This window comes from Pongo abelii, chromosome X, assembly GCF_028885655.2.
Source record: "Pongo abelii isolate AG06213 chromosome X, NHGRI_mPonAbe1-v2.0_pri, whole genome shotgun sequence".
NCBI classification, from domain to species: domain Eukaryota; kingdom Metazoa; phylum Chordata; class Mammalia; order Primates; family Hominidae; genus Pongo; species Pongo abelii.
The window spans coordinates 19117707-19145402 of record NC_072008.2 but is presented as its reverse complement, the minus strand read 5'-3'; the positions used below and the strand labels follow the sequence as shown (position 1 = coordinate 19145402).

Genomic DNA, 27696 nt, shown 5'->3' with positions numbered 1-27696 from the left:
TATAAAGCTCTCATCTTCACATCTGATGTTGGGACTCGACATCTATGGGACAGGCAGTTGGGAAGGAAGGATAAATGTAAAATAAGGGAGAGCAAGAAAAACCTGGAAACCAGAAGCATGCATTGTAGCCCACGAGAACAGACTGAGCCCCACATCGCTTATTGTTGCTTTTGACCTTGGCAGTATGGATGTCCTGCAGAAGCTGGGCCCTTCATCATAAAGTACACACATGGCCAAGGAGCTGAAGAAGCTGAAAAGGAAAACCCAGGAGAAGGTGGAGCAGTTACAGGCCCGGCAGCTCCCTGGTCCTAATAAGATGAGGCAACTGATCATTGCCAACCTATGTGAGCTACAACATGGCTGCTGCCCACATCTGCCCAGATTTCCCACAGGAAACTCTCTTCTGTCCCACGTTAATTAGAAACATGCAAGAAAGGGAATTTTGGGAAATGTAGTTGGTCTAACGAAGATGATGCATTATGGAGCCACCACACATGCTAGCATGCTAATGAGCTCAATTTTCTATCTGCTAATACTTCTAAATAAAACATGAAGCTAACATCTCCCAAGGCTCTATTTTGTTGTTTCAGTTCTGCAACTGGCCTAGAGAATTCTGAAGATCCTTGCAGCCAGCTAACGTTATCTTTGAGTGGTAAGATTAGGAGTACTTTTCAAGTTTTTCCTTATATTTTTCTGTGGCTTAGAATTCTTCCCACATAAAACCACATTATGATTATAATCAGAAAAAAAATTAGTTACATTTTAGAAGCCAGCCTATGACCCCTAGGGAGACCATGCATCCCACTTAAGGGCAACCCAATAACATCGTGATTAACTGTGTCTTCTACATTCTTCCTGGAAATTTCACCTGTTCTTGACTTTGTATAAGAACTTATAAAACGTAAGTTATGGTCATCAGATTTCCTGAAGCCCTCTGCTTCTCTCCTCCCATGTTCTCAAAGTGATCCCAAGGATATTTTAGAAACTGGAAGCAAATAATATAAGGAGAAAAGAAACTGGAGTGGAAGTCTTGCACATAGAAGGGAGAAATCATTTTTAGATAAGTCACTGGGAAAGTGAAGAATAGAGAGCACATCCTTGATATAGTTTGGCTGTATTCCCACCCAAATCTCATCTTGAATTGCAGCTCCCATAATTCTTACATGTTGTAGGAGGGACCCGGTGGGAGATAACTGAATAACGGGAGCGGTTTTCCCCCTACTGTTCTTGTGGTAGCAAATAAATTTCATGAGATCTGATGTTTTTATAAGGGATTTCCCCCTTTCACTTGGCTCTCTCTTTTGCCTGCTGCCATGTGAGACGTCCCTTTGCTCTTCCTTCCTCTTCCACCATGATGGTGAGGCCTCCCCAGCCATGTGGAAATGTGAGTAAATTAAACCTCTTTCCTTTATAAATTACCCAGTCTTGGGTATGTCTTTATCAGAGCGTGAAAACGGACTAATACAGTCATTGTATTAACTACTGACATGAGCAGTATTTACTGTGTATTCTTCTCAATACTTTAACAGTAGTACCTATGAAGTATGTCCTGTTACACTTATCTTCGTGCCTGTTTTTCACCTGGGAAACTGAAGTGCAGATGGGTTAAGTAAGTGGTCAAAGTTACATAGTTAGCAAATGGCAGAGCCAGGATTTGGACCTAGGCCGTCCTGGTCTTTGGAGTCTAGGCTCTTAACCTACCTGCCACACTGCCTTCCTTAGGGGTGCAGGACAGGGTCACGTGGACTATGGGAGTTCGATAGATTAACTGCTGGCAGGCCGATTCCTGTTTCTTCCTCACTCCCACATCCCAGTGACCCCCCTCCGCCCCACAAAATCCTCTCACTTTTACCTTAGAAGGATCTGTTGAACCTCTCTTTTCATGCCAGCTTCCCAAGCATGGGTTCCAGTCCTCATTGTGTCTTGCCCAATCTACCCCCGTAGCTTACTCTCTGGCCTTCCCACTTCAGATTTCCCTCATTTATTTCATAGTTATATAAAAAATATTGTTCTGTGTCAGGAACGGGGCAAGGGGAAGGGGAGAATGAGGAGTTATTGTTTAATAGGTATGGGGTTTTGGTTTGGGAAGATGCAGAAGTTCTAAAGAGAGAAGGTGGTGATGGTTGCATAAAAATGTGGACATACTTAATGCAACCAAACTGTACACTTAAAAATGGTTAAGATGAGGCCGGGTGCAGTGGCTCATGCCTGTAATCCCAGCACTTTGGGAGGCCGAGGCAAGCGGATCACCTGAGGTCAGGAGTTCGAAACTAGCCTGGCCAATACGGTGAAACCCTGTCTCTACTAAAAATACAAAAATTAGCTGAGCATGGTGGCAGGCGCCTGTAATCCCAGCTACTAGGAAGGCTGAAGCATGAGAATTGTTTGAACCTGGGAGGTGTAGGTTGCAGTGAGCCGAGATCGTGCCACTGCACTCCAGCCAGGGCAACAGAGTGAGACTCCATCTTGGAAAAAAAAAAGGTTAAGATGGTAAATTTTATGTGTCGCATATACATATGTATATATATATATATATAAACGTATATATGTGTTTATATATAGACATAAAAACATGTATATATGTAGCATATAATTTGTGGTTTTATATATATAAATAATATATAATAAATATAAAAATAATAATTGTTCTGAAATGTACCTTAAAAAGCCTCTACTGCTTCTCCTTCTCCACAAGATAAAGCCCACATTTCTTAGCATAGCTTTCATTACTTGATCATCTGGCTTATGTGCCATGCAGGACTGTAGCTTGGCCACCATCTTTTTGTGCCGATGACCTTGTGATCGGCCACTCCTCTTTGGCCCTTCTCCTGGAAAGACCCCATAGAACTGAGAGCTATCATTCAGCCTTGCCGATTATCATGGAAGTAGCAGGAATGATGGGTTAATAAGGAGATAGACTTACAGACAGCCTCTCAGGTGGCCAGACAGCATAGAGGGAATGGAGATGGTATGGCTTAGTGAAAGAGGTATGGGCTCTCAAGTCAAACAAATCGGAGTCTGAGTTCAGGCTTACCATTAAACTCTCCATCTGTGAAATGAGGATGATTGTTTCCTATTGTAGGGCTATTGTGAGGATTATTAGCGATCATGCCCCAGATATAGTGGGTATTCAGTATAAGATACACAGTGTGAATTCTCTTTAGCTCAGACTCAGTTAACTAAGTTTGGAAAGAAAGACATGGGTGGTATTTCAGTTATCTATTTCTGTGTAGCTTAATACAACTGTCATTTAGTTTGCTCACAGATCTGTAATTTGGGCAGAGCTCAGCAGGAGGGCTCATTCCTAGTTCACGTGGAATCAACTGGGGCATCTTGCCTGAGGGCTGGATCCTCTGCTTCCAAGATGGCCCGTGCACATGTCTGGCAAGTTATTGCTGGCTGTTGGCCGGGAGCTCAGTGGAAGCTGAGGACTAGGAACCTCAGTTCCCATGTGGCCTCTCTACATGGCCTGAGTTCTAAGGATAAGAGAGAGGGAGAAAGAGAGAGAGTGAGAGCAAGCAGGCAGAAGCTCTGTTGCCTTTTATCACCTATCCTCTGAAGCCCATAGTGTTACTTGCACTATATTCTCTTAGTCAAAGCCCACCCAGGATCGAGAGAAGGGGACATAGGTTCCACCTCTTGACAGAAGAGTGGCAAAGTTCTGGAAGAACTAGTGAGATGAGAAATATTGCTGTGGCCATTCATGGAAACTGCAATCTGCCACCAGAGGTTTTCAGCTTCTAGCTTAAGGTTTTGGACTTGGAACCCATAGGGAAGTGATTTCTGAGGTTTAAAGAGTGTCATGGGGCTGGGCGCGGTGGCTCACGCCTGTAATCCCAGCACTTTGGGAGGCCGAGGCGGGCTGATCATGAGGTCAGGAGATCGAGACCATCCTGGCTAACACGGTGAAACCCCGTCTCTACTAAAAATACAAAAAATTAGCCGGGTGTGGTGACGGGCACCTGTAGTCCCAGCTATTCAGGAGGCCGAGGCAGGAGAATGGCGTGAACCAGGAAGCTTGCAGTGAGCCGAGATCACGCCACTGCAGTCCGGCCTGGGCAAAAGAGCGAGACTCTGTCTCAAAAAAAAAAAAAAAAAGAGTGTCATGGGCACCATGTGCGACATGGAACCAGGAGGTGGGGGACATGAGTTTTAATCGTATCACCACGCAGCAGTCTCCTCTTACACAAAGCACTCACCTGGAGCCCTGGACTTGTCATTTGTAACCAGATGGTGCCCTCTTCAGCTTTACTCTTCTCCAGTTCTCTGAGACTGTGAGGTCCGGGCACTGTCCATTCCAACTCCGACATGTCAGCCATGGCTGAATCAGTGCTTCTCCATCCATCTTCTTTTCACATCGGAATTGCTAGAGGAGCTGTCAAAAATGCAGATGCCCAGGTTGAAATGATCAGGGGTGGGATCTGGACATCAGTCATTTAATTTAAAAAAAAATTTTTTTAGAGATGGGTTCTTGCTGCGTTGCCCAGGCTGGTCTCGAACTCCTGGGCTCAAGTGATCCTCCTACCTAAGCCTCCTGAGTAGCTGGGATTTGAGGTGCTAGCCACCATGACTGACTACATCAGTAATTTCCCTGGGGGTGGTATTAATGTGCAGCCAGGGTTGAGAATCGGTGAGCTCTGCCATTGTGTCCATCTAAGTGTGTACAGGAAGTCAATCAAAGGAACCCAAGGGTAGCCATTGCTTTTCGTGCCCCTGTCACATCCTTTTGAGCCATCTATGAGACCAGCCACAGAAGAGGTGGACAGTTCTATGCTCGCAGACTTCTGTCTGCCTCTGGGGTTTCCCCTGAGCCCTGGCAGCCTGCTCAGCTGTCACAGGAAGAGCCCAGGAGTGCAGGGGAAGTAATGGCCCAGGAGCAAATGTCAGCTGTTGGGGAGGGAGACTTGGATAAATGCCCCAGTCTCCAACCCTTCCTAGAGACAATTCTAGAAGGCATTCTCTGTGCTTCTCAGAGGTCTCTTTGGACTTGAGCTCCCACTGTCCACAACAAACACCCCAAACTTGGCTTCCATCCTTCCCTGTCTCTTTCTCCCTGCCTCCTGGGATTACCTCCCAAAGAAAGTACTTGCACTCCAGTCTTGATCTTAGGCCCTGCGACCCAGAGAACCTAAACTAAGATGCCGAGTGATCACTGCTCAATTGTGAACTGGCAAAGAGTGGTGTGAACTAAGGCAAATTGGAAAAACTGCTCGCCACAGCCAAACCACTAGTGCATGCACCCCTGCCACCTTTCCAGGCGCTTCTGCACTTAAAACTCCCACAAGGGACTCTTGCTAACCCATACATGACAGATGCTTTGGTGAGAAGGAAAGTGTCAGCTGGCTAGCAGCAGAATCACTCTAGACATTAGTGGGGTTGGGGAGGAGAGGGTTCTTTCTTCACACTCTATCTTTTCTGGAGGAAGCAGAGATAACCCTACAGCAGGGATGTCCAATCTTTTGGCTTCCCCAGGCCACATTAGAATAAGAAGAATTGTTTTGGGCCACACATAAAATACACTAACATGATAGCTGATGAGCTAAAAAAAAAAAAAATCACAAAAAGATCTCATAATGTTTTAAGAAAGTTTATGAATTTGTTTTGGGCCACATGTGGCCTGTGGGCTGCGGGTTGGAGAAGCTTGCCTAGGGCATGCATTCTCAATGGAGGCGCTATCATCCCCATTGGGGTGGAAAGTTGGTTCTTGGTAGCAAAACAACAACAACAACAGCAAAAAAAAAAAAAAAACCACAAAAAACGCTTATATATGACACAGGGCCAGGACTAGGATGAAGCAAGTCAGGGGCCCAGGGAAGAAAATATTAAGGAGACAGCCACTCCCAGGGCTGTGGATGTCTGCACATAGATAAACATATTAACTCGCTAGATGGCAACGAGCCTGCGCATAAAGAGATGAAAAGGATCAGGCAGAGGCAGAAAGTGTTGCAGCTTGAAATAGACTGGTCTGGAATAGCCTCTCAGAGAAGGTGACATTTCAGTAAAATGTGCAGGAGGCTCTGGAGCAAACCAAGGGGCCTTCTGGGGTAAAAGTGTTCCAGGCAGGTGGAACAGCAAAGGCAAAGGCCCTGAGGTGGAAATATGCTTGGTGTGTTGGAGAAATGGCAGGGAGGCCAGGATGGCTGAGTGAGGGGAGGGCAGAAGATAAGGTTGGGGTAGAGAGCTGTCTGTTTCATGGAAATGTTGGGGCGATTCCACTGAGTGAGGAGCACAGGTATAAGGCCAGTGTCATCAGTGTCCAATAAAGGCAAGTCGGCCTCCCGCTTTCCCCACCCCCAAAGTGCTCAGCAGCATTTACATGTTGTCAGACTGAAATAGCTCTAGAAGCTACAAGCCTTCGGCAGTTACACCAATCACTTCGGAAGTGAACGGAAATCATGGCTAGCATTCTAAATGAAAAGCACAGCCACGACGCTCCATTATCAGCACACGCCAGGACCAGCAGCCTAGATTGCTAGCCATGTGTCTAGTTTCAGAGGCACTGGGAAGGGGGAATGATCCCCCAGTATCCTCTACTGGTCAGAAAGTTAATTTCAAGGCTCTCATTCTTCCTAAAGTGCACATCCCTCCTGGTGGAGCACAGTGGACACCCAGTAGGTCAGTGGCCCTTCCTTCTCTTCAGCCCACAGCCCAAGATGAGAAGCGGCCTGGTGTAGTGAAGCTGGAGAGCCTGCCTCACATCCTAGTCTGCCCTTTTACATGTAATCTTGGGCAAGTTACTTGACTGCTCTTTTCCTGCATTTCCCTATCTGTAAAATGGGGATAACGTACCTCATAGGGTTGTTATGAGGGCTAAATGAGCTAATATTTACTCAGTGCCCGGTCATATAGTAATGGTGTATAAGTGCTTGTTAATTAAAAATAGACCCCCTTTTGGGACTCTATTCTTCCCAGGAAAAAAATGCATATGAACACACATTTGCATTTTATTTCGGGGCATTTATGGACGCTCCAACATACATCTCGTGGACCCTTGGGGAAGGGACAGTTCATAAAGCCCCGAGAGAACCAGGATGAGTTCTGGAGGGATCAAGACCCAGGGGGATGGGTGGGCGATACTGTGCGAAGGCAGGAGAAAAGCAAGAATTGGGGGCTGGGGGCTCAAGAACACATTTCACCTTCTTCCCCTTCTGGCCAAAGCCCACCTAGAACTGCTGATTGCTTGCACTTTGGGAAGTTCCATCAGCTAAGAGCTGAAGTTTTCTTTAATGATGTCATTATTAAACGTTTAATAAATACATTATGTAAGAGTACTTATTGAGCAGTGTCCCAGCGTGAGTAAACATGTTTTGGATATGCCAAATTAGAAATGTTTTCATTCAGTTTTGGGGGTTATGTAGTAAACTCTGAAAATGCAGTTCCTGGAAGAGTGTCTGTTATCCCAAGCCCTTAAGAGCCAGTGTAATAACAACAAAAATATTGTTCTGTTTGGGGTTCCCATATAAGAGTGCCTAGGCATGGTGGCTTGTTTTTAATTATCTCTCTATGGAACAGTAATTCAATCCAGAGGAGGACTGCCACCAGATTACAAGTTTCAGTCAGGTTGAAAATATTCATGCAAGGAGAGCTAGTCGTAATCTTTTTAGATCCACTCCCAAAAGATTAAGCCTTTATCTTTCCCATCCAACTTGAGGAAGAATGTGGTAGAAGTAAATACTCATAGTATTAACACAATCATAGCTGTAAGACAACCATCTCACATTTGAAGTCTTAATATCTACCACAGTGTCAAACAGCAGGGAGAAAAATGAACACTTCAGAAACACCCAGACATGATCTTGCGTAACTTTGGTGCAGGTAGTTTATTTGGGAGGTGATCCCAGGAATCAGGAGTGAAGGAGCAGGCATTAAGAAAAGAGGAAAAGTCATTAACAGGTATGTTATTGAGGTCACCACTGTAGGCAGTGGGGGCTCACAATGGCTGACTTTTTAATGCTGTTTTTGATATGTATTTGGGTGGACATTTTAGCATACATTTGTAAGACCTGTTAAGGCATCTATCTGCTGTGATCGGCAGCTATAACTACTCCTCCAAACTTTGAAATCTGAGTCATAGTCATCCAAGAAGTATTCTTGAGTCTTTCCTCTGTTGACTCTGCATTAGTCATTTTGCCTTGTTACTTTCAGATCCATTCCCCATCCTTCCCTTACTCTGTATCACAGGGACCTGACCCCTTGCAATATCTTTCATGTCTCCTTGCCAACTGGCTTCCAGCTAGGTTTGGCCAGTGGGTGGCAGTGACAGGAGATTGGAGTGCAAAAGGAAAGGGGAAGTCAAGGTATTTCTCCCCCCTCTCTCGGTTTGGCTGGCATCTCTGATGGGGGCTGTGCCTCTTCCATGATTCCAGTCTCACTGGACAGACCCCCTCCAACATCCCGTGGCCTGAACTCCTGCCTTGTGGCTCTGTTCATCAGTATCTGGTAATATTACCTCCCTCCTTTGCTCTTCCAGCATCTTCCTGTTGTTGCTCACCTCTGGATTGCTCCAGTTCTTCGTCTTTGCACCACTTCCCTGTGTTACATTCCTGCTCTTGAACTACCTGTCATGGGTTCCCGACTGATCTCTGACTGATGGAGATTTCTTAAGGATTTCATTAGTCATTGCAAAAATATTTTAGGACATCAACCACAAATAAGACACTGGACTAGATTCCTGGAAGGTAATAAATAAAGCATCAAGCAGCTTAGCGTCTAGTTGGGTAAACAAGGCACACAGTGGAAAAGTTAAATGACATCTGTCCAAATGCCAAGTGAAAGAAGGGTGTAGTCAATGAATACTTGAAGATATAAAGAGCAGAGAGCCAGCTCCATCAGCTTTTGTAACCAGGGCATGCTTTAGAGGGCCAGGGAGCCGACATAAAGGGGTCATCTCCCAAAACTTACAATTTTGTAAAACAAGGTGAAAAATTGGAATTTTATTTGAAATTTCCTGATTTTTAAATGTTGGTGAGTAATTCAAATTTTCAGTAACTTGGAGCTGGGCATAGTGCCACACCTCTGTAGTCCCAGCTACTCAGGAGGCTAAGGCAGGAGGATCACTTGAGCCCAGGAGTTTGAAACCCCCATTTCTGAAAAAATTTTTTTTAAATAGCCAGGTGTAGTGGTATGCGTCTATAGTCCCAGCTACTCAGGAGGCTGATGTGGGAGGATCCCTTGAGCCCATGAGTGGGAGGCTGCAGTGAGCTATGATTGTGCCACTGCACTCCAACCTGGGCAACAGAGCAAGACGCTGTCACTAAAAGAATAATAATAACAAAAAACTCCAGCATGATTCCCACTATGTAGACAAGATAAAACTTGTTTGGAGGCTGAATTGAGACTGTGGGTGTACAATTGGTGGATGGATTACTGTATGGGGGAAGAAATGGGATGCAAAGAGTGTTAGGATTCCTTCCAATTAGAAGGTTCTAGGGTTCTAATTTTTCACCCGGGGAATGAGACAGTGACGGCCTGGGTATGGAAGGGGGCAGTGAGCATGGGGAGAAGGGACAGATGAGAGAGAGATTACGGAAGATTAATAATAAAATCCTACGGCCAGGCGTGGTGGCTCACACCTGTAATCGCAGCACTTTGGGAGGCCAAGGCAGGCGGATCACTTGAGGTCAGGAGTTCCAGACCAGCCTGGCCAACATGGTGAAACCCCATCTCTACTAAAAATACAAAAATTAGCCAGGCGTGGTGGCAGGTTCCTGTAATCCCAGCTACTCAGGAGACTGAGGCAGGAGAATCACTTGAACCCGGGAGGAGGAGCTTGCAGTGAGCCGAGATCGCGCCACTGCACTTCATCCTGAGCGACAGAGCGAGACTCTGTCTCAAAATAATAATAATAATAATAATAATACCCTCCATTTCTGTATTCCTTTATGGTCTACAGAGTTTGTCATTGGAACCGGGATAGAGTAGAGCCTCAGAGGTTAGGCTCAGAAGTCAAACTGCCTTCGTTCAAATCTCAGGTCTACAAGCAATGATCTGTGAGGCCTTGAACAAGTTTGTAAACCTCAGCCAGCCTGTTTCTCAAGCACTAACAAGGAATGATGTTAATGATATCACCTACCTCTTTCAGGGTCGAGGAGCCCTTCTCGTGGCATAACTCTGACCCACTCTTCTGCCTTCCTCTTCCACTTTTAAGAACTCATGGACTAGATTGGGCCCACCCAGGTAATCCAGGATAATCGATCCATCTCAGGATCCTCAGTGTTCATCATATTTGCAAAGTTGTTGGCTGATTAAACAATGAAGTATGTTTGAAGTCCTTCATGTGGTAAGCCTGGATCACAGGAAGCGTGGATCAGTTTTTGCTATTCCTGTTATGCCACGTACATTCTGTCTTTGAGAATCCTTGCAACAGCCCCTGCTACAATGAGAAGACTACCCGGGATGCAATGACTGGATATGGAGGTGGGAGTTGGGGATGGGGAGGAGTCAGGAGCAATGGCCAGAGAGTTAGCATCTTGGTTTGTAGACTCGACTCTATTGTTAAAAGTAACTCTTTGTCCCAGGCTCTTCGCTTGACCCCTGTAGGATTTTCTCTCTTGAAGGGCGGTTCGTTGCAACTCATTCTCCATAATTTAGGAAACTGGGTTTCTGAGTATGGTGGAAAGACTAATGGCTCCCCAAAGATGTCTGCATCCTAAAATCCCTGGAACCTGTAAATATGTTACCTTACATAGCAAAGGGAACTTTGCAGGTGTGATTAAAATGAAAGACCATGAGATTATTGTGGACTATTTGGGTGGGCCTAATAGCTCTTAAAAGTGAAGAGGAGTCAAAGTGATGCCACCTGAGAAAGACCTGGCCCTGTCCCATCATGGCTGACTTTGAAGATAGAGGAATGGGGCATGAGCCAAGAAATGCAGGGGGCTTCTAGACTCTGGGAATTGAAGGAATGGCCCTCAATTTATTGCTAGCAAGAAAATGAGGACCTTTGTCCTACTACCACAAGGATCTGAATTCTGCTTATCCTGAATAAGCAGGAAATGGATTCTCCCCTAGAGTTTCCAGAAAAGAATGTGGCCTAGCATCATCAGCATTGATTTTAATCTGGCGAGACTCCTACTGGACGTCTGATGTACAGAACTCTAAGATAACAATTTTGTGTTTGAAGCCACTAAGTTAATGGTACAGCAGCAACAGCAAACCAGTACTGAAGTTTTCAACTTAAATGTTTGGCTGGTGTTACTGGCAATACTGTTGAGTTCAGGAACTGGTCAAGGGTGGAAATGATGTGGGGTGATGAGGGATGAGTTCTTGGATATACTGAGTTGGAGAAGCAATGACAGCAAGACATTCACATGGCAGTGCTCAAACCACACTTGGCCATGTGGGATTAGAGTTTGGAAGGTAGTGGCAATAACTGAAAAAAAAAAAAAAAAAAAAAAGTGCCTGGGAGCGGATGTAGGGAAAGAGACTCCATCGATGGGGCCAGTTTCTTGAGTTTCCAGTTCGTCTGGCTCCATTTGGCTTCTATTCTAAGCCAAACTCCTGCTCATCCTAATTGGAATATATGGACTTTGTTTTAAAAAAATCACTAGGGAGTCATACTGAGTAAATTTTATAGACAGAGCACCATAATTTTATTTATTGACTTAAATTGAGACTTCCATAAATGAATAATGCTTGAAAATTGGCTCTTTGTAGGTTCCAAAGGAAAATCTGAAAATTTTAAATGTTTTTCCTTTCTTTGTTTATGAATCTTTTTAACAATGGAAATGTTTTGTCTCCTAAGAGTGGCATGGAGCTCAAATATATGACTCACTGGATATGACGACCACCTCTTTAAGTTGTAACAAATGGGAAGTGAGTTAGGAGAGGGCCCAAGAGAAACATAAGCTGATCCTCAGAAAAGTGTAAGTCTTGTGGGGGATACCTCTAGGTTGGACCAGGAGTGAGGTGGAGCATCATAATGAGAGACAGAAAAAGTGAATAAATGTTAGTCACCGAGCCGCTGGGTTCCTAAAGGAAAAAGAAATGCCAAAAGAAAAAAGCAGAGAAGAATCATTTAAAAATCTCTAGTTTTAATTTACTAGATTCCCTCCCTTCATCAAAGTAGACCGCCGTCTTTCCTGTCGGGAGTTACTGAGAGCCCTGTACATTTCGTGATGAAAGAGACCAGCCCTGGGCTGGTCCAACCCCTCATCTACTTTTTTTTTTTGAAACAGGGTTTGGCTCTGTCGCCCAGGCTGGAGTGCAGTGGTGTGATCTCAGCTCACTGCAACCTCCGCCTCCTGGGTTCAAGCAGTTCTCATGCCTCAGCCTCCCAAGTAGCTGGGATCACAGATGTGCACCACCACACCTGGCTAATTTTTGTATTTTTAGTAGAGACGGGGTTTCGCCATGTTGGCCAGGCTGGTCTCGAACTCCTGGCCTCAAGTGATCCTCCCGCCTCGGCCTCCTAAAGTGCTGGGATTATAGATGTGAGCCACTGCGCCCAGCCTCATCTACATTTTGATCAGGTTTCAGCTCTTGATTATAAGCCCACGCCTATCAAACTCAGGGATGGAGGACCAGTTTCGTGAGTTTCCCAGAAAACTTCCTTCTCTGCTCTGGCTCTTCTGTTACCCTTGACTTGCCCATTTTTTTCTAATAAGAAAGAGGTGAAACTCAAATCAGCCCCCTGTGTGTACACAGCTGTGGTCAACAGATTTGGCAGTGGAGAAGGTTGGAACTATGGCCATCCACCGGGCAAAATTGTCAATGAAGCAATGTTAGCCTCTGTTGGCCCTCGACGTCACTCTCCATCCCTCTTCTCTGGTACCTAACTCTTCCCAGGTGCCTTCATCCCGCTCCCCGCCTTTGCCAGGTGCCTGCCCTTCTTCACTTTACCTGCCCACACTGACAGGTGTCATTCTGAGGGTAGTCCATATTGAATGTTGGTTTTACCCAGGGCTTTCCCACGTTGCCCAGTGTGGTAGCTCTTTGCTAGATGATCAGATGAATTCACCCAATTCAAATGAACTCATACTAAGATGTGAATGACTGATGACCCCTTAAGTGCTCCCAAAGGTAGTTTTTAAATTAACCCTTTCAGGCTGGGCATGGTGGCTCACACCTGTAATCCCAGCACTTTGGGAGGCCGAGGTGGGTGCTTGAGCCTCAGGAGTTCAAGACCAGCCCTGGCAACATAGTGAGACCCCCATCTCTACAAAAAATAAAATAAAAAAGTTAGCCAGGTGTGGTGGTGCATACCTGTGGTCCCAGCTATTCAAGAGGCTGAGGTGGGAGGATCACTTGAGCCTGGGAAGTCTGAGGCTGCAGTGAGCCACAATTGCACCACTGCACTCTAGCCTGGGCAACAGAGTGAGACCCTGTCTCAAAAACAAAATTAACCCTTTAAAAGCTAACTCAACAGATTAGTGGAATATTAAAGTAGCATGAGAGATACAGAAGAACAGAGACTAAGGAAGAAGTAACTCCAATTAAATTAGGGCACCAAAGCACCTAGCCACTTGCCTACATTTGCCTTGTTGGCTGCAGGGTTATTGGGGAACTTGGGCACTCATTCAGTCCTGCTTTCAAGCCGAACTATGATTTTAATTATCCCAGAAAACAATCAGTACCCTACCATCATTTCAAGAAAATAGGCTCCTGGAGGCTACCAGGTATGTTTCGCTGTGCAATGTTAGTTTGCAAACATACTTATTCTTTCCTATTAATTATATCTCAAGATAACATTGTAAAAATAATTATCCCTTTGTCATCAATTTTTTTTAATGTATAAGATAACACCCCATGTGGGTCAGTGTTTGGGGATGTAACACTTCCAAAGGGTAGTATAAATTGGTCCAAGTTTTCTCTAGGGCATTTTGCAAACAACATTTATGGAATTTCTGAAAGAAATAGCCACATATGTATGTAAAAATTTAGCCCAGAGGATTTATTGCAGCATTGTTTGTAATCATGAAAAATCATACACACCAAAATGCCCATTAAGAGGAAATTTGTTATATAGATAAATGGTACATACAACAGTTGAAGTGCTATTCAACCATCATAGATGGTGTTGTGGATAATTGTTTGATGATATAGAATGACGTTCAGGATATATTGTCATAAGAAAAATCAAGTTATAAATATTTTTGTGTAATATAATCCTTATACATATACATACATATATATACATATAAACATATATGCATGTATCTGTATGTAAATATATATACACATATAAACATATGCATGTATCTGTATATATGTAAATATATACACATATAAACATATATGCATGTATCTGTATATATGTAAATATATATACATATAAACATATATGCATGTATCTGTATATATGTAAATATATATATACACATAGAGAAATAATATATACCAACATGTTAATGTCATTTTTCTCTGAGTGGTGAAATTATAGATGGTTTTTATTTTCTTCTTCTTGCTTATCTGTAATTTCTAGTTTCTCCAGTATGTATGTATTATTTTCATAGATAGAAATATAGAATTACTTTTCTTTTAAGGGATCTGAGCATTTTCCCCAAATAAGTAACTCAGCAGCTCTTGTAGTTTATAAACCCAGAGGTGTCTGATCTAGCTTAACTCATAAGAAAGAAATGGCTTAATAGATATAATGTCTGTGCTCAAAAGCAGCACAGTTAATGGAAGTTTAATTTATGCAAACATACACGTTAAAAAGTATTCATTAGGCTGTTGAAAATAATAGTAAATTAACATACTGCCCTCTTCTGGTAGCTATTTGTAATTCAGCTTATGTTCACTTCCATTAAAGATGTTTATCTCCTACAAATGTGTGCATAAATTAAACTAATTTTATCTTTTTTTTAAAATAAATTTGTGCACATTTGAGGTTTATAACATGATGGGATGGAGTACATATGGATAGTGAAATTGTTACAGTAGTGAGGCTGATAAACATTCACATACTTTTTTTTAGTGACATGAGTAGCTGAAACCTACTTATTTGACAAAAAATCCTTAATATAATACAATTTTATTGATTTTAGTCCTCATGAAACTAAACTAATTCTGAATCACCTCTTTTCCTCAACAGAAGATACTGATAATTCCAGTTTGTCACCACCACCTGGTAAGTTGTTTTTTTAGAACTCTGGGGAATTTCAGGAAAATATTATTCTATAAGTTCTCTATGAAACATGGCATGTAGTCAGGTACAACAAAATTGTTTTCCTCCAAGAAGCTTAATTAGGTCATTAAGCCTACACCTGAAAAATCAATGCAAGCATAGACCAGAGGACAGCCATATTGATCCGTCCATATTGCTGGACAAAGCCAGGCAACAAATCACAGGGGACTAAATTGTTAGTTTTCATTACAGTAATTACTTAAGTTCATCAGTTATTTTTAGTATTCTAGTTCACAAGTCTCTTGAAGAGTATCAGGAACATAAACATGCCAGATGTTTTTACATTTAAGGGAGGAGATGAGATGTTCACTTAAATATACACCCTCAGTACCTCCACTGAATGGATATTTTTCACTAGGATTCTAAGGGCTTAGCACTCACTAGAATGGGAAGGCAAATACATTAGAACCCAGATTGGCGAGAGCCTGGAACAGAACCCGAATTCGAGACTGCTAGCTGGAATGGGACCTTAGGGATAAAGTGACCCAGCCCTGTCCCTTAGTTCATGAGATAATGAAGCCTGGAGTGGCTGAGGAACTTCTCTAAGATCACACAGCTCCTTGCTCCACATCACACAGAGGCAGCACATGGCTTCTCTGACTCCTACTTCTGTATTCTTTTGGGTACACCATCTATTCCAGAACAATCTTTTATGATGGGGAGTGAGTCAACTCACATCCTTTCTGTAGTTGTGTGCAAATGAGCTTCTACTGTTATTGATTCATTATTTAAATCCAATTAATCACAATAGCTATACTTCTCATGCACTACTATGTATCTGGAAGCCTTCAGACATCTCCTTGTTCTCCTCTCAATCTTGCAGCATAGGAAGTATTCGTGTTATAGATGAGGAAACTGGGGCTTGGGGAGGATAAAACATGCTCATGTTCACACATTCTCTGGAGCCAGATGACTTGAGTTGTAATTTGGCCACCACCTTCCTGCCTTCATTCCTAGCTGTGTGGTTTTGGGCTAGTTCCTTTAACCTTTCCATGCCTCAGTTTCCTCTCCTGTAAATTGGGGAGAATAATAGTACCTGCTTGTCGGGTAGTTGTGAAGACGGAATGAGATAACACATATGCCAGCCACAGTGTAAACCCTTGGTAAGTAGTAACTATTATTTTTACGAGTTTTTGAGTAATGGGGCAAAGATTCAAACCCAGGACTGCAGGCCTCCAAAGTCCAAGCTCTTTTGATCTCGCCAATTTGCCCCCTAGTTGTTAAGCTTCTAGGGCACAATGAACCACTGTATTTTTCTTCCAATAGAATAGTCCTCAGCAAACTGAATCATGCAAACCTTGTTTGCATAGAATAGGGAATGGGGCTCTGTAGGGACACACTGGGTCTAGTCACAGCCTGGCTTCTGGGTGCCCTGGGGGAGAGCAGTGCAAACTGGAAGGTAAGAGCCAGTGTAGCATCAAGGGATGGATGGGCAGCCGTGCCCAGAGGTCTCTTCTTTGCACAGTGTCACCATTCATAAACATTCGGAAGAATTAATAGTCATTCCTTAAAAACTAGTTATGGCCAATTATTTTGTTCTGCCCCAAGAGCAAAAAGGATTCTATATCTATGCTTTGAATCTTATTGCTCAGGAACTGTCTTACTTCTCAAGAAATATCCTTGGTAATTTAAGAAATAAATAAATGTAGTAAATGACAAAATATGGAAACAATAATGTGGACAGACAGGGTGTGTGTGTTTCAGCCAACACAAGAGCAGTCTAAAACAGGCCAGCCAAAGTGCCTGGACACACCCAAATTTTGTCCATACCGGCTGAAAATCAGGCTCCCTGCTGCAAAACTTATTTTAGTTATAAAATGTTTGTGTTTGCTTTTCCCATGTTTAGGTAGAGGTCAAGCCATTGAATCTTTTAAATATTTAAATATGCAAAATGTGTGTAGTAGATTGACTTCTTAGCTTAAGTGGAGTCATTCCACAGGAAATTTATCACTTGATTAATTGCCTTAATAGCAGCCATATTTTAAAATAACTTACCAGGAAATCTGGTTAGGTAGTACAGTATTGAGTGGTAGCAATTTTTTTAATCCTAAATTTACTGTGGGAATATATTTCATGATTGTAATTCGTCAAGTTATTTAAAATGTTTTCTAGAATGCTCTGGCTGAAAAATTTTTAAAGTAGTATTTCTTGTATTTTGGTCTGGTTCCTAATCTTATTTCTATAATATTCCATAAGTAGTTAGCAAGCTTTGTGATCATGGGTCTCAGGTTCATTCATCTTGGGTTCTTTTTCTACAATTCTCTGATTAAATTTTATACTCACTGAGCGCTTATGGGACATGCAGATTTAACTACATCTTGGTCTGCTAGTGTGTTTTCTACTTCTTTTCATAATTATATCTCAAAAGTTTTAATTCTTTAAAATTTGACAAATAATTGTTTCAAAATATTTATTTAATTTTTTTTTCTCCTGCAGCTAAATTATCTGTTGTCAGTTTTGCCCCCTCCTCCAATGGTACTCCAGGCAAGATTTTGAAAAAATTTAAACCTAGATTTAGTCCAATTTGTTAAAGTTTTGTTTTAATTATATCTTTGTATTGTTTTTCTCCTCGGGGCAAAAAGAGGTTGAAACAACAAGCCTCAATGGTAAGAATTTTTCTGAAGCAAGTGAAAATTGATAACCCTTAATATGAATATAAGCATAATGAATGGTGTTGAAGGTTTCCATTTCTAAATTATTTCTGAATATGTCGAGTAGTTTCAAATAACCCAAAACAAAACTTGCCAACCCTGGAGAGTGACCTAAACTTTCTGATTAAATGATAACATTCTTACAGTCATGGAGGGAAGAGAGCAGTCCACCACTCTAATTGTTAACTAAAAATAAAAGAAATATCGATCACATTTTGAATTCTCCATTCCCTTGCTGTCCAACACAATGCCAGCAAGTTTTACATGACAGATTGTTTAAATGTGAAAAGCACATCCAGTAATTCAATATGATTCAGCATGGATTTGGAGGCACAGTGTGTTCAAAGACAGCCTTTTTACAGATGATTTGATCAATTTTTAAATAGTATGAAATGGAAAAAAAATGGCTTCCCCATCACGCTAGAGAAAAGGGCAAAGAAGTGGGCTGTATTCAAGGGAAGGGGGCAGAGCAGTACATTCTGTTCCCTCCAATAAGTGAACAGAATTGGTAGACAGCCTTCCTTCCATCTTATTGCAATGAAACCCCAACACTTTTCACAAGCCCTTGGTTAAAATCAAATCTCACCATGTGGTTGGTGGCTAAGGAGCTAAACAATCATAGATGCAGCTCATACTGATCAAAACTGGTTTAAATTCATATTTGGCCCAATGGGAAAGGACAGATGTTATCATTTTTATGTGCAGTTACTTCTCACAGTGAAAATAATATCTTCAATTTAGCTTTGGTGCAGTTTTTGGATCCCATTTTGTGTGTGTGTGTGTGTGTGTGTGTGTGTGTGTGTGTGTGTGTTTTAAGTATGATGTAATAAATGCCTTTTGGTTTTTTCCTAAAATTTCATCCAGAATCATAAATTCTAGAATGATTTGGATTTAAAGAAATGCCAATAGAATAGATTTTAAATTGGATTTTAAATCAAACAGGATCCAAATGAGATTTTCTTAAAAGTTAGTCGAATATAATGGTCATTTACTTGAAATTTAAGCTAGAATTATTTTAAATTGCTTTATAAGAGTGTACCACTGGTAAAAATGTATTATGCATCCACAGGGCTATATATTAAAATCAGTATTAATGTTGGAAATATCATATCCCTTAGGGACTTTCATTATAATAGAGAAAAAAGGGACAAAATATTAAACAACATAGATGAGTTTATTCAAATCTAATGGTTACAGGAGTGTTGCTAAGTGTTTAGACATGTAACTTGCATTTGAATCAATGAACATTTCTCAGGAATTGTCTCCAGGGGTTGGAGAATGGAGTAGTGAGAGGATGGGTAGCAAAAACATTTAGTAGTGTCAGTTGGCTTTTGCGAAACTAACTTCTCCCAGATTTGGGGAAAAGGGAAATGTTTAAGTAACCTAGGAAGACACACATGTTTGTAAACCATGCCAGTAGTTATGCTAATTTTTATTATTTTATTTCAGATGTTACTTTAAGCTTACTCCCTTCAAACGAAACAGGTAATATCAAGTGATTTCTAAATGTAATAGCTTCTTCTGCAGCCTCTTGAGTTCTTGCTTGTGCGGTCTACTGGGTTACTAAAGAGTTTTCTTTTGCCTCCTTGCCCTTTTTCCTGTGCCTTCAACCATCGATTTATGACCCCTTTGACTTTGACATTGAACTATAATTCTGTCACCACACTCCCAAACTTCCAAACGATGGCCACAGCACTCCATTTAAAATAGCATGTATTATTTTTGTGATTATAATAGTGATACATATTAGCTCATAAAGATGGAGAATATAGAGAAATGCAAAGAGGAAAATACAAATCATCTTTAATGTTACTTTCCTAAGACTATGACTGTTAACAATTTGGTCTATTTCCATTCAGTATCATTTATACATATATTTATATACATATACTCTTATATCCTTTGCAAAATAGTCATAATTTACATAGATTTTTGTATCTTGCCCTTTTGACTTAATATTACGTTAGAAGTATCTTCCAGTGTCCCTTACTATTATGACTTGATAATATTCCATTTTGTACCATATGTTGAACTTTAAAGTTGTTTCTATCTTTTTAATAGAAGTTATTGCAATGAACATTCTAGTGCCAACATCTTTGCATTCATTTCTTATTTCTGTAGGATACATTCTAAGGATTGCAGTATGCAAGGATTGCATTCTAAGGGTCAGCAGTATGAATATTATAAGACTCTTGATACTACTGCTTGGTTACCTTCTAGAAAAGTCGTGCCCAGCGACATTCCTGTCCTCAGTGGATGAGAATGTCTGTCACTGTACCTTTGCTGAGACTGTATCATATCTTATTAAAGCTTTCTCTCAACTCTTAGGTTTTATTTTTCATTCATGATTATTAGTGAAGTTAAACATTTTTACCCCAGAGCACTTTAGTTACCAGAACCAGAAGTTCATTTCACAGTTGTATTTTGTTTGCTCTGAAAAGGAAACTATCAGGGCAAACAAAATAATATATTTAAAAGATTCTTTTTTTTTTTTTTTTTTTGAGACGGAGTCTCGCTCTGTCACCCAGGCTGGAGGGCAGTGGCGCCTTCTCGGCTCACTGCAAGCTCCGCCTCATGGGTTCACGCCATTCTCCTGCCTCAGCCTCCCGAGGAGCTGGGACTACAGGTGCCCGCCACCACGCCTGGCTAATTTTTTGTATTTTTAGTAGAAATGGAGTTTCACCGTGTTAGCCAGGATGGTCTCGATCTCCTGACCTCGTGATCCGCCCGCCTCAGCCTCCCAAAGTGCTGGGATTACAGGCGTGAGCCACGGCGCCCGGCCCTAAAAGATTCTTAATGACAATGTGAAATGCTATCAGCCTTCATAATTACCACCCATCATTGCTTATGGGTCACATTGAAACCTGACAGTTTCAGAAACCTCATTTGTGTGTCTTTGTTACTGATGAGTTTCTGCCAGGATAACATCATCATTCTTAAGTGTGTCTCCAATCTCTGAGCTTGGCCTTTTCTTCAGAATTTGCCCATCCACCCTAGGTGACAGCTTCGGTGAAAATCTATGCCCTGAACACAGCTTCTTTCCATTGGCCATTTTTACAGCAAAGATTTCTGTACCTGGTTCTCCATTACCTGGGGAATGAACCATGGGCTCTGTCCCCAAAATGTTTGGAAGACATTTCTAAAGTTTGCTTCTTCAGGGCATGTTAATATTTGCCTGTGAGTCACTCACTTTGAACAGTCCTGGTTCTGCCGTGGGCGTGTTATGTGATTGTGTATAGGTGGATGATCTCGACCTCTCTGAGAATAGCATTCTCCATCAATACAATGGGGATAGTATTATGTTAACTCCTAAAGAAGATAGCAAGACACTTGATTGTATAATAGCAATACTTTACATCCCATGTGTACTGTTTCACATTAATTTTTATTCTGAATTACCTGCTCTTTACAACCTATCACCTGAAGGTCCCGATAGTGGCTTAATTCTACATATCTGAAGTGTAAGTCCACATCATTTGTCTAGCAGCAGTGTGTGGAAAGTAAAGTAGAATTACACAGGCAGTGGGGTGTGTAATGGGTGTGATCTAACTGTGTAAACATGGAACTCCAACTCCCAGACTCACCCTGTGCCAATGCTACGTGATCCGTGGATGCGGTTCCTATTCATTCTGCTGCTGAGATGACCGATAGTGTCTTAAAGGTGTCAACAGTGTGACTTTTTTTTTAGCACTTCACTAAAATGATAGTCATGGCAAATTGTTTTTAAAAAACAAGCAATGATTATTCTCTAATATTTAAGTTGTTTCTTTGCAGAAAAAACTAAAATCACTATAGTAAAAACCTTCAATGCATCAGGTATGACTTATTATCAATATCAAGACTTTCCTTTTTATAACTAAAGTAAAATTAAACAAATGGCTGGTGTTTATAATTTCTTTCTCTTTTTTCCAACCTTTTCAAGATAAACTCTGATCTTAACGAATAGATGTGTATGCACTGGGTACCTGAAATTGTACTAGGTGTTTGGGGCTATATAATAATGATCAGACACAGAGCCCACCCTCAAGAATCTTCTAGTCTATGGGTGGAGACAAGGCAAAAAAATAGATAACTAACATGAACATGCATGCAGATAAAGGCAATGATTATACAAGTATTACTGACATGGTTAAGAGGCATAGGAGTAGAGGGGGATGCAATTAATGAAGAAGTTAGAGGAATGAACCTCAAATTTTTTTTCCTGAGACAAGATCTCACTCAGTGGCCCAGGCTACGGTGCAGTGGCGCAATCATAGCTCACTGCAGCCTCAACCTCCTTGGCTCAGGTGATCCTCCCACCTCAGCCTCCTGAGTAGCTGGGACTGCAGGCTTGTGCCATCAAGCCCAGCTAATTTTTGTATTTTTTGTAGGGACAGGATTTCGCCACATTGCCCAGGCTGGTCTCAAACTCGTGGGCTCAAGTGATCTGCCTGCCTCGGCCTCCCAGAGTGCTAGGATTACAGGCCTGAGCCACTGCACCTGGCCAAATTCTTTTTAAATCAAAGAAAATGTGTACTTTTAAGTTTCTGATACAAGACTACACACACAAGACATGCTTGACAAAGGCTTGATTTCAAGTAGCAGTTGGCAAACTATCACCAATGGGCCAAATCGGGCTCACTGCCTGTTTTTGTGAATAAAGTTTTATTGGAACACTACCATGCCCCTTTGCTTACATATTCTCTATAGCTATTTTTCTGCTGCGTAAAACACAAGTGGTTGCAACAGAGACCATATGACCCACAAAGCTTAAATATTTACTATCTGACCCTTTAGAAAGTTTTCTCACTCATGATTTTAAGGAGTGACCTGTGGCCATGTACATAGAGGAGATTACAGATGAGAACTCTAGCAGTAGGAAAAACAAAATTCTCACTATTAATGAACAGCAAGAAGACACACATCACTGGAAACGGAGGTGCAGCTAAAATTTAGAAAAAGATGAGATGATCGAATGAAAAGTTTAGTAAGTAATACAGCAATGGTTTAAAGGACATTTACGGCATAACCACCCATCATAGAATCTATAAATTCTATATTTGCATAGTATATATGTTATAGTGAGTTCTATCTATAAGCAAGTATATTTGCTTATAGACAGAAGAAGAAATGAAATATTTCTCTTTTGGTGTGGGTAACACTGCTTTGGAACAATATAAAAATCTACAGATCTGGTAATTTGGGGTACCTAAATTTAATTTGCTCACAAAATCAAAACTCGTAGCTATAGGTGTCTTCGCTAAAGCATGATGCCTATACATCAATAAATTACACTAGCAGAAACCATCTCACATGCACTAATTCAAATTATAATTTTAGTTTATACCCAAACTAGTTTTCTCGTAGAAAAGAACTAAGGATTTGTAATGTGCAATGGAAATAAACTTGCAGTTGGGCATTGCACACATAATTCTGACCAAATAAGACCGAACAAGGAGACAAAAATATTTCTTAATATAACAGGTTTTTCCCTTGGCAGTTTGTTTAATACATTATCAGCATTTGCTCCTCCCATGTACTATGGATTTCTTATGCTTTGCCAAAAGGATGCAACTAATAAAAGAAGGCTTTTTAGAGAAGTAAACCTTGAGTTCTTTTCAAATTGAAGAAGAGATACATTTCTCCTCTCACCAAAGGAGAGAGTGTTTCTCAGGTTAATACATATAAAGTTTTGGTTCTGATGCTCATTTTATCTCCCAGTCATCTCTGTCTCCTTTGTATGCCTGTGTGGTCTGTTGTCCTGGTCATCACTCCATTTTGCCCTCACTAATAAGTAAATTAAAAAATGCTTTTTATTTACTGGCTAGTATCATCCACTAGATTGTATGCTCCTTGAGGGCAGGATCTATATCTGGAAACTCCCAAAGCCTGTAGAATATGGTTAATGCCCAGCAAATATGTTTTGAATTTTGTAGTTTTTGCCCATGAAACAATATTATGACATTAATGTTATTTCATACATACATTTGCATAAAGAGCTAGGATTAACATTAGAGTGTTCATAGACTCCCCTACCTAGGAAAAGAAGGAGGATCTATGATTAAGGGCCATTCCATTTAAAGTCTCTACTTAGTTTGTGTTCATGGTGCTATGTTTATACTGAACAGGAGAGGGATTAATTGGGAAGGGGTCAAAAATTTTAGGGAGGAGTTGAGGATCAGATATTGACATACTAAAGATTAGCAAAGAATTAAGTTCCGTAGCTGACAAATGACCAACAAATGAAAACTCATTTCTTTAGTCTTTGTGGAATTCATCCAGCCAATTAATTCCAGCTTATAATATTTCTGGTCCACATTTGATGCCTACATTTATGAATTCTCTTGACAATGCAGCACATAAACACAGGCATTGACATGCTTAACCAGCTGGGTTGTGTTTTCTTTGCAGGCGTCAAACCCCAGAGAAATATCTGCAATTTGTCATCTATTTGCAATGACTCAGGTTAGTTCTTGTGTACATTACACATTACCAGATAAATTTCCTCCATAGAGATAAATGGTTCAATTTCTTTTCTTTTGAGTATGTGGTATGTGCCTCTTGGATCTGCCTCTTTTCATGCCACCTGGCTACTAGGAGTCCCTAATAAAAACAAAAGCAAATTTTATATCTGGCTGAAATTATCTTCCCGTTGCCTAGTGAGAAGATGGATTAACTTCCTTAATATGAGACATAAAGCTCTACAATAAATATTTTTCATTATACCTTTAAATCCATAACTAATACCCTTAGAATTAATTTGTGAACATAATAAAGACAATAATTATTGAAAGTCACTTCTTACATAGAAATCTGTCAAGCTTTTCCATAGGGCCTTAAGTATTAGAGCTTAGAAACAGGATAACGTCTTGCTAAGAATAAAGCGGATCAGCCTGTTGAATGTTGAAAACTCAAGTACACCTAGTTTAAGTGGATGCTAATTCCAGCAGTGTCCATAGTGTATTTTGCCATTTCTAACTAAGACCATTTGCTGTTTTTAAAAATTGAGATGGAAATCTCTTGACAACATGCTATTTTTGAAATGGGAATGTTTTCCCTTCTGCCATGGGCCAGACGGAATGAAACAACCACTTTTCTCACCTTGGTTTGGCTCTCGGGGCTCCCTTCCTTGTTAAAACCAGTGAAAGCAAATGTGAAAAACAGAAAAATATGGTGTGGCAGATCAGAATTGGCCAGAGATCATGAGAAGCGAGAAGAGGAAGTTAACTAGGTATTTTATGTTCTGAAAGTCTTACTGTGATTATAGTAATAAGCAATCATTACAGGAATGTTTTCTTTATTCCATTCCTTTTAACAGTTTAATAATTTGTTTGAAAAACATAGGTAACAATTTCAAGTAAAATAAGGTTGGATAAATTAGAAAACAAGAAAACGTCCTATTGAAGGAATGTTTCACACTTTCTATTGTGTGAATACAAGATTTGCTCATTTTTCTGCTGATACTATGTTCCAGGTAGAATATAGGAGGAAAATATTAGCTGGTTTTGATTAAAGAAAGCAAAGTGTTGGATACATTTCATTTTCATATATTGTATAACTCTCTTCTCTTTTCCTCCTCCTTCTCTTCCTCCTCTCTGACTTTTCCGTTCACCGAGTTCCCCATAATGTCATTATTTTTGTGCTTCACTTATGTTTTGGGCTGGTGACTAATGTCTAGTTCAGTGTTGTGTCTACATGATGTTTGATAACTGTTTGAAAATTGAACATGTAGTTAAAAAAAAAAAAAAAAAACTGGTCATCTTGAGTAACAGATGCCAGAAAGCTGGTTGGAGTAATGTTTTCCCCAATTAAGGGACTGAATTGACCATTTGTTTTAGTGTCGGCGAAAACAACCTCATCAGGGTTTTTGGCACCAGAAACCCCATGGTACCCTGCCAGAAACTAGAAACCTTCACTTCTTGCAGGTTCCAATCTGGGTTCATTAAGGAAAATGGAGGCTGGTGAAGAAAGTGGGAGCTGACCAAGAGTCAGGCTGATAGTCAAAAGGTAGTGGCTTCCTGGTTGCTCTGCTACCACTGTGCTCCCAGCACATTTATGAAACTCAATATTCACTCAATAAGAATGTGAGGCAGAGACGTTGTGGGTGTTGGCATGCACGTACACACACACAATTTAAATAATCATTTAAAAGCTAAGATTTTTAAAAATGGATAAGTAAGTCTATGTAGATCTCAAATATCTTTTAATAATTACATACTGTATGAATTGAAATTTCAGTATCGATATGTGGAAACTGAGGTTCTCAGTAGAAAAGTTGCTGAAATAGATCAGGTCAAACACTGGTCTAGTGCTTTCTTGGCCATTTTTAAGCAGGAATCAGTTGTTGTACTTTGGGGTACAATAAAAGATGATGATAAGAGGAGGCCTTCTAGCTCAGGGGTTGGCAAACTACCAGCCATAGTCCAAATATGGCCTGTTTTTGTAAATAAAGTTTTATTGGAACACAGCCCATGCCTTTTCATTTACATATTGCCTATGGCTGCTTTCATGCTACAATGGCAGAGTTGGGTAGTTACAGCATAGATCATATGGCCTGCAAACCCTCAAATATTGGCTACCTGCTCAATCACCAAAAATGTTGGCTGAGCCCTGGCTCTAGTTTATGTGATATCCTTGCCCCATTGCTCACAAGGCCAGTTTGCTCACGAGATCAAGCTTGTTCAACCACGGCCCATGGGCCACATGCGGCCCAGGACAGCTTTGAATGTGGCCCAACACAAACTCATAAACTTTCATAAAACATTATGAGACTTATGCATGGCCTTTTTTTTTTTTTAGCTCATCAGTTGTCGTTAGAGTATTTTATATGTGGCCCAAGACAATTCTTCTTTCAATGTGGCTCAGGGAAGCCAAAAGATTGGACACTCCTGCATATAGATTATGAAGTGCACACCACATCTTTCTGTTTAGGAGTCTCTATTTTATTTGTTTCCAGATAGAGTCAAAGGCCCCAGGAATAAAATTTCTTAACAAGGGGACAAGTTTTCTCTTTCTGAATTCCCACATAAAATTTACAGTTCATATTTTCTGAAAATTATATTGATAATAGTTGAGTAACTTACTGAATAAATGTGAATAAAAACAATTTGATGAAACTTTATAATTTGATATGTGGTATTAATCCTCAGGCTATAAAGATACAAGTCTCAAATATCTTTTTGAAAATTTATTTTTAGCATTTTTTAGAGGTGAGATCATGTTTCAATATGATAAAGAAAGCACCGTTCCCCAGGTAAGTTTTAAAGATTTTTTTTACTGCAATCTTAAAAGGCAAATTCATGTGTATTTAAACATTTGTTTGAGGTTCAGATTATTTATGATATTTGGTATATTTATTGTTATGACCAAATTTAAATAAAATATGTTAATTGAGTCCCTAGCTTTGTAGTGAGGGCTTGAATTCATAATAATCATGGTATTTTGTTAATAACTATATTTTAGTTTTCAATAGGCTTGCTGCTGAATAAGAATGTTAAGATGATGCAATTCTACTGCCAGTTAAAATTTTAAATTATATTAGAAACTCCTAGCAACAAGAAATATATGTATTGAATCTAAGAATAATATTCTGAATGTGATTCTCTTTGCCCCGTAGGGGATTCTGATGCAGTGGTATCAGCCTTCCCAAAACCTAGATTGGTTCAGAGGATCCCAGCCAAATGTGGTTCATTCATTCGATGACTATTTCTGAGCACCTACTATGTGCCAGGCAATGAACTTATTGCTAGAAATACAGCGATGGCTGCTATCAAGTTTTCCTTCTTACATTGGGGTCTGTTACTTAGATCCGGGACCTTTCATGACAAGAATGTTAATAGTGTTCTTTGGGGGGAACTCGTGAAATAAAGAAAGACAGAAATCAGCACATCAGAGCTGCTGACTTAGAATATTTTTTAAAGAAAACATAAAACAAAAAGG

The 27696-nt window shown here is 40.7% G+C and overlaps 1 protein-coding gene and 1 long non-coding RNA gene across 4 annotated transcripts in view; one reads left to right on the top strand and one right to left on the bottom strand.

Annotated features, from left to right (window-relative positions):
• ADGRG2 (adhesion G protein-coupled receptor G2) overlaps positions 1-27696 on the top strand; it is a 134538-nt gene that overhangs the window by 68870 nt on the left and 37972 nt on the right. Inside the window, exons 4-10 of one of the 3 annotated variants that reach the window (XM_009234638.4) lie at positions 15035-15070; positions 17564-17602; positions 17710-17733; positions 19228-19263; positions 21553-21594; positions 24169-24222; positions 26955-27010. In XM_009234638.4, the coding sequence (XP_009232913.2) occupies positions 15035-15070; positions 17564-17602; positions 17710-17733; positions 19228-19263; positions 21553-21594; positions 24169-24222; positions 26955-27010 (287 nt within the window). The remainder of the gene's footprint in view (positions 1-15034; positions 15071-17563; positions 17603-17709; positions 17734-19227; positions 19264-21552; positions 21595-24168; positions 24223-26954; positions 27011-27696) is intronic. The other 2 variants (XM_063721422.1, XM_063721423.1) reach the window with 2 other exon arrangements.
• LOC112130768 (uncharacterized) overlaps positions 2620-27696 on the bottom strand; it is a 67809-nt gene continuing 42732 nt past the window's right edge. Inside the window, exons 2-4 of the long non-coding RNA XR_002912968.3 lie at positions 10073-10285; positions 4200-4375; positions 2620-3476 (exon numbers count right to left, since the gene is read on the bottom strand). This is a non-coding gene — a long non-coding RNA (uncharacterized LOC112130768). The remainder of the gene's footprint in view (positions 3477-4199; positions 4376-10072; positions 10286-27696) is intronic.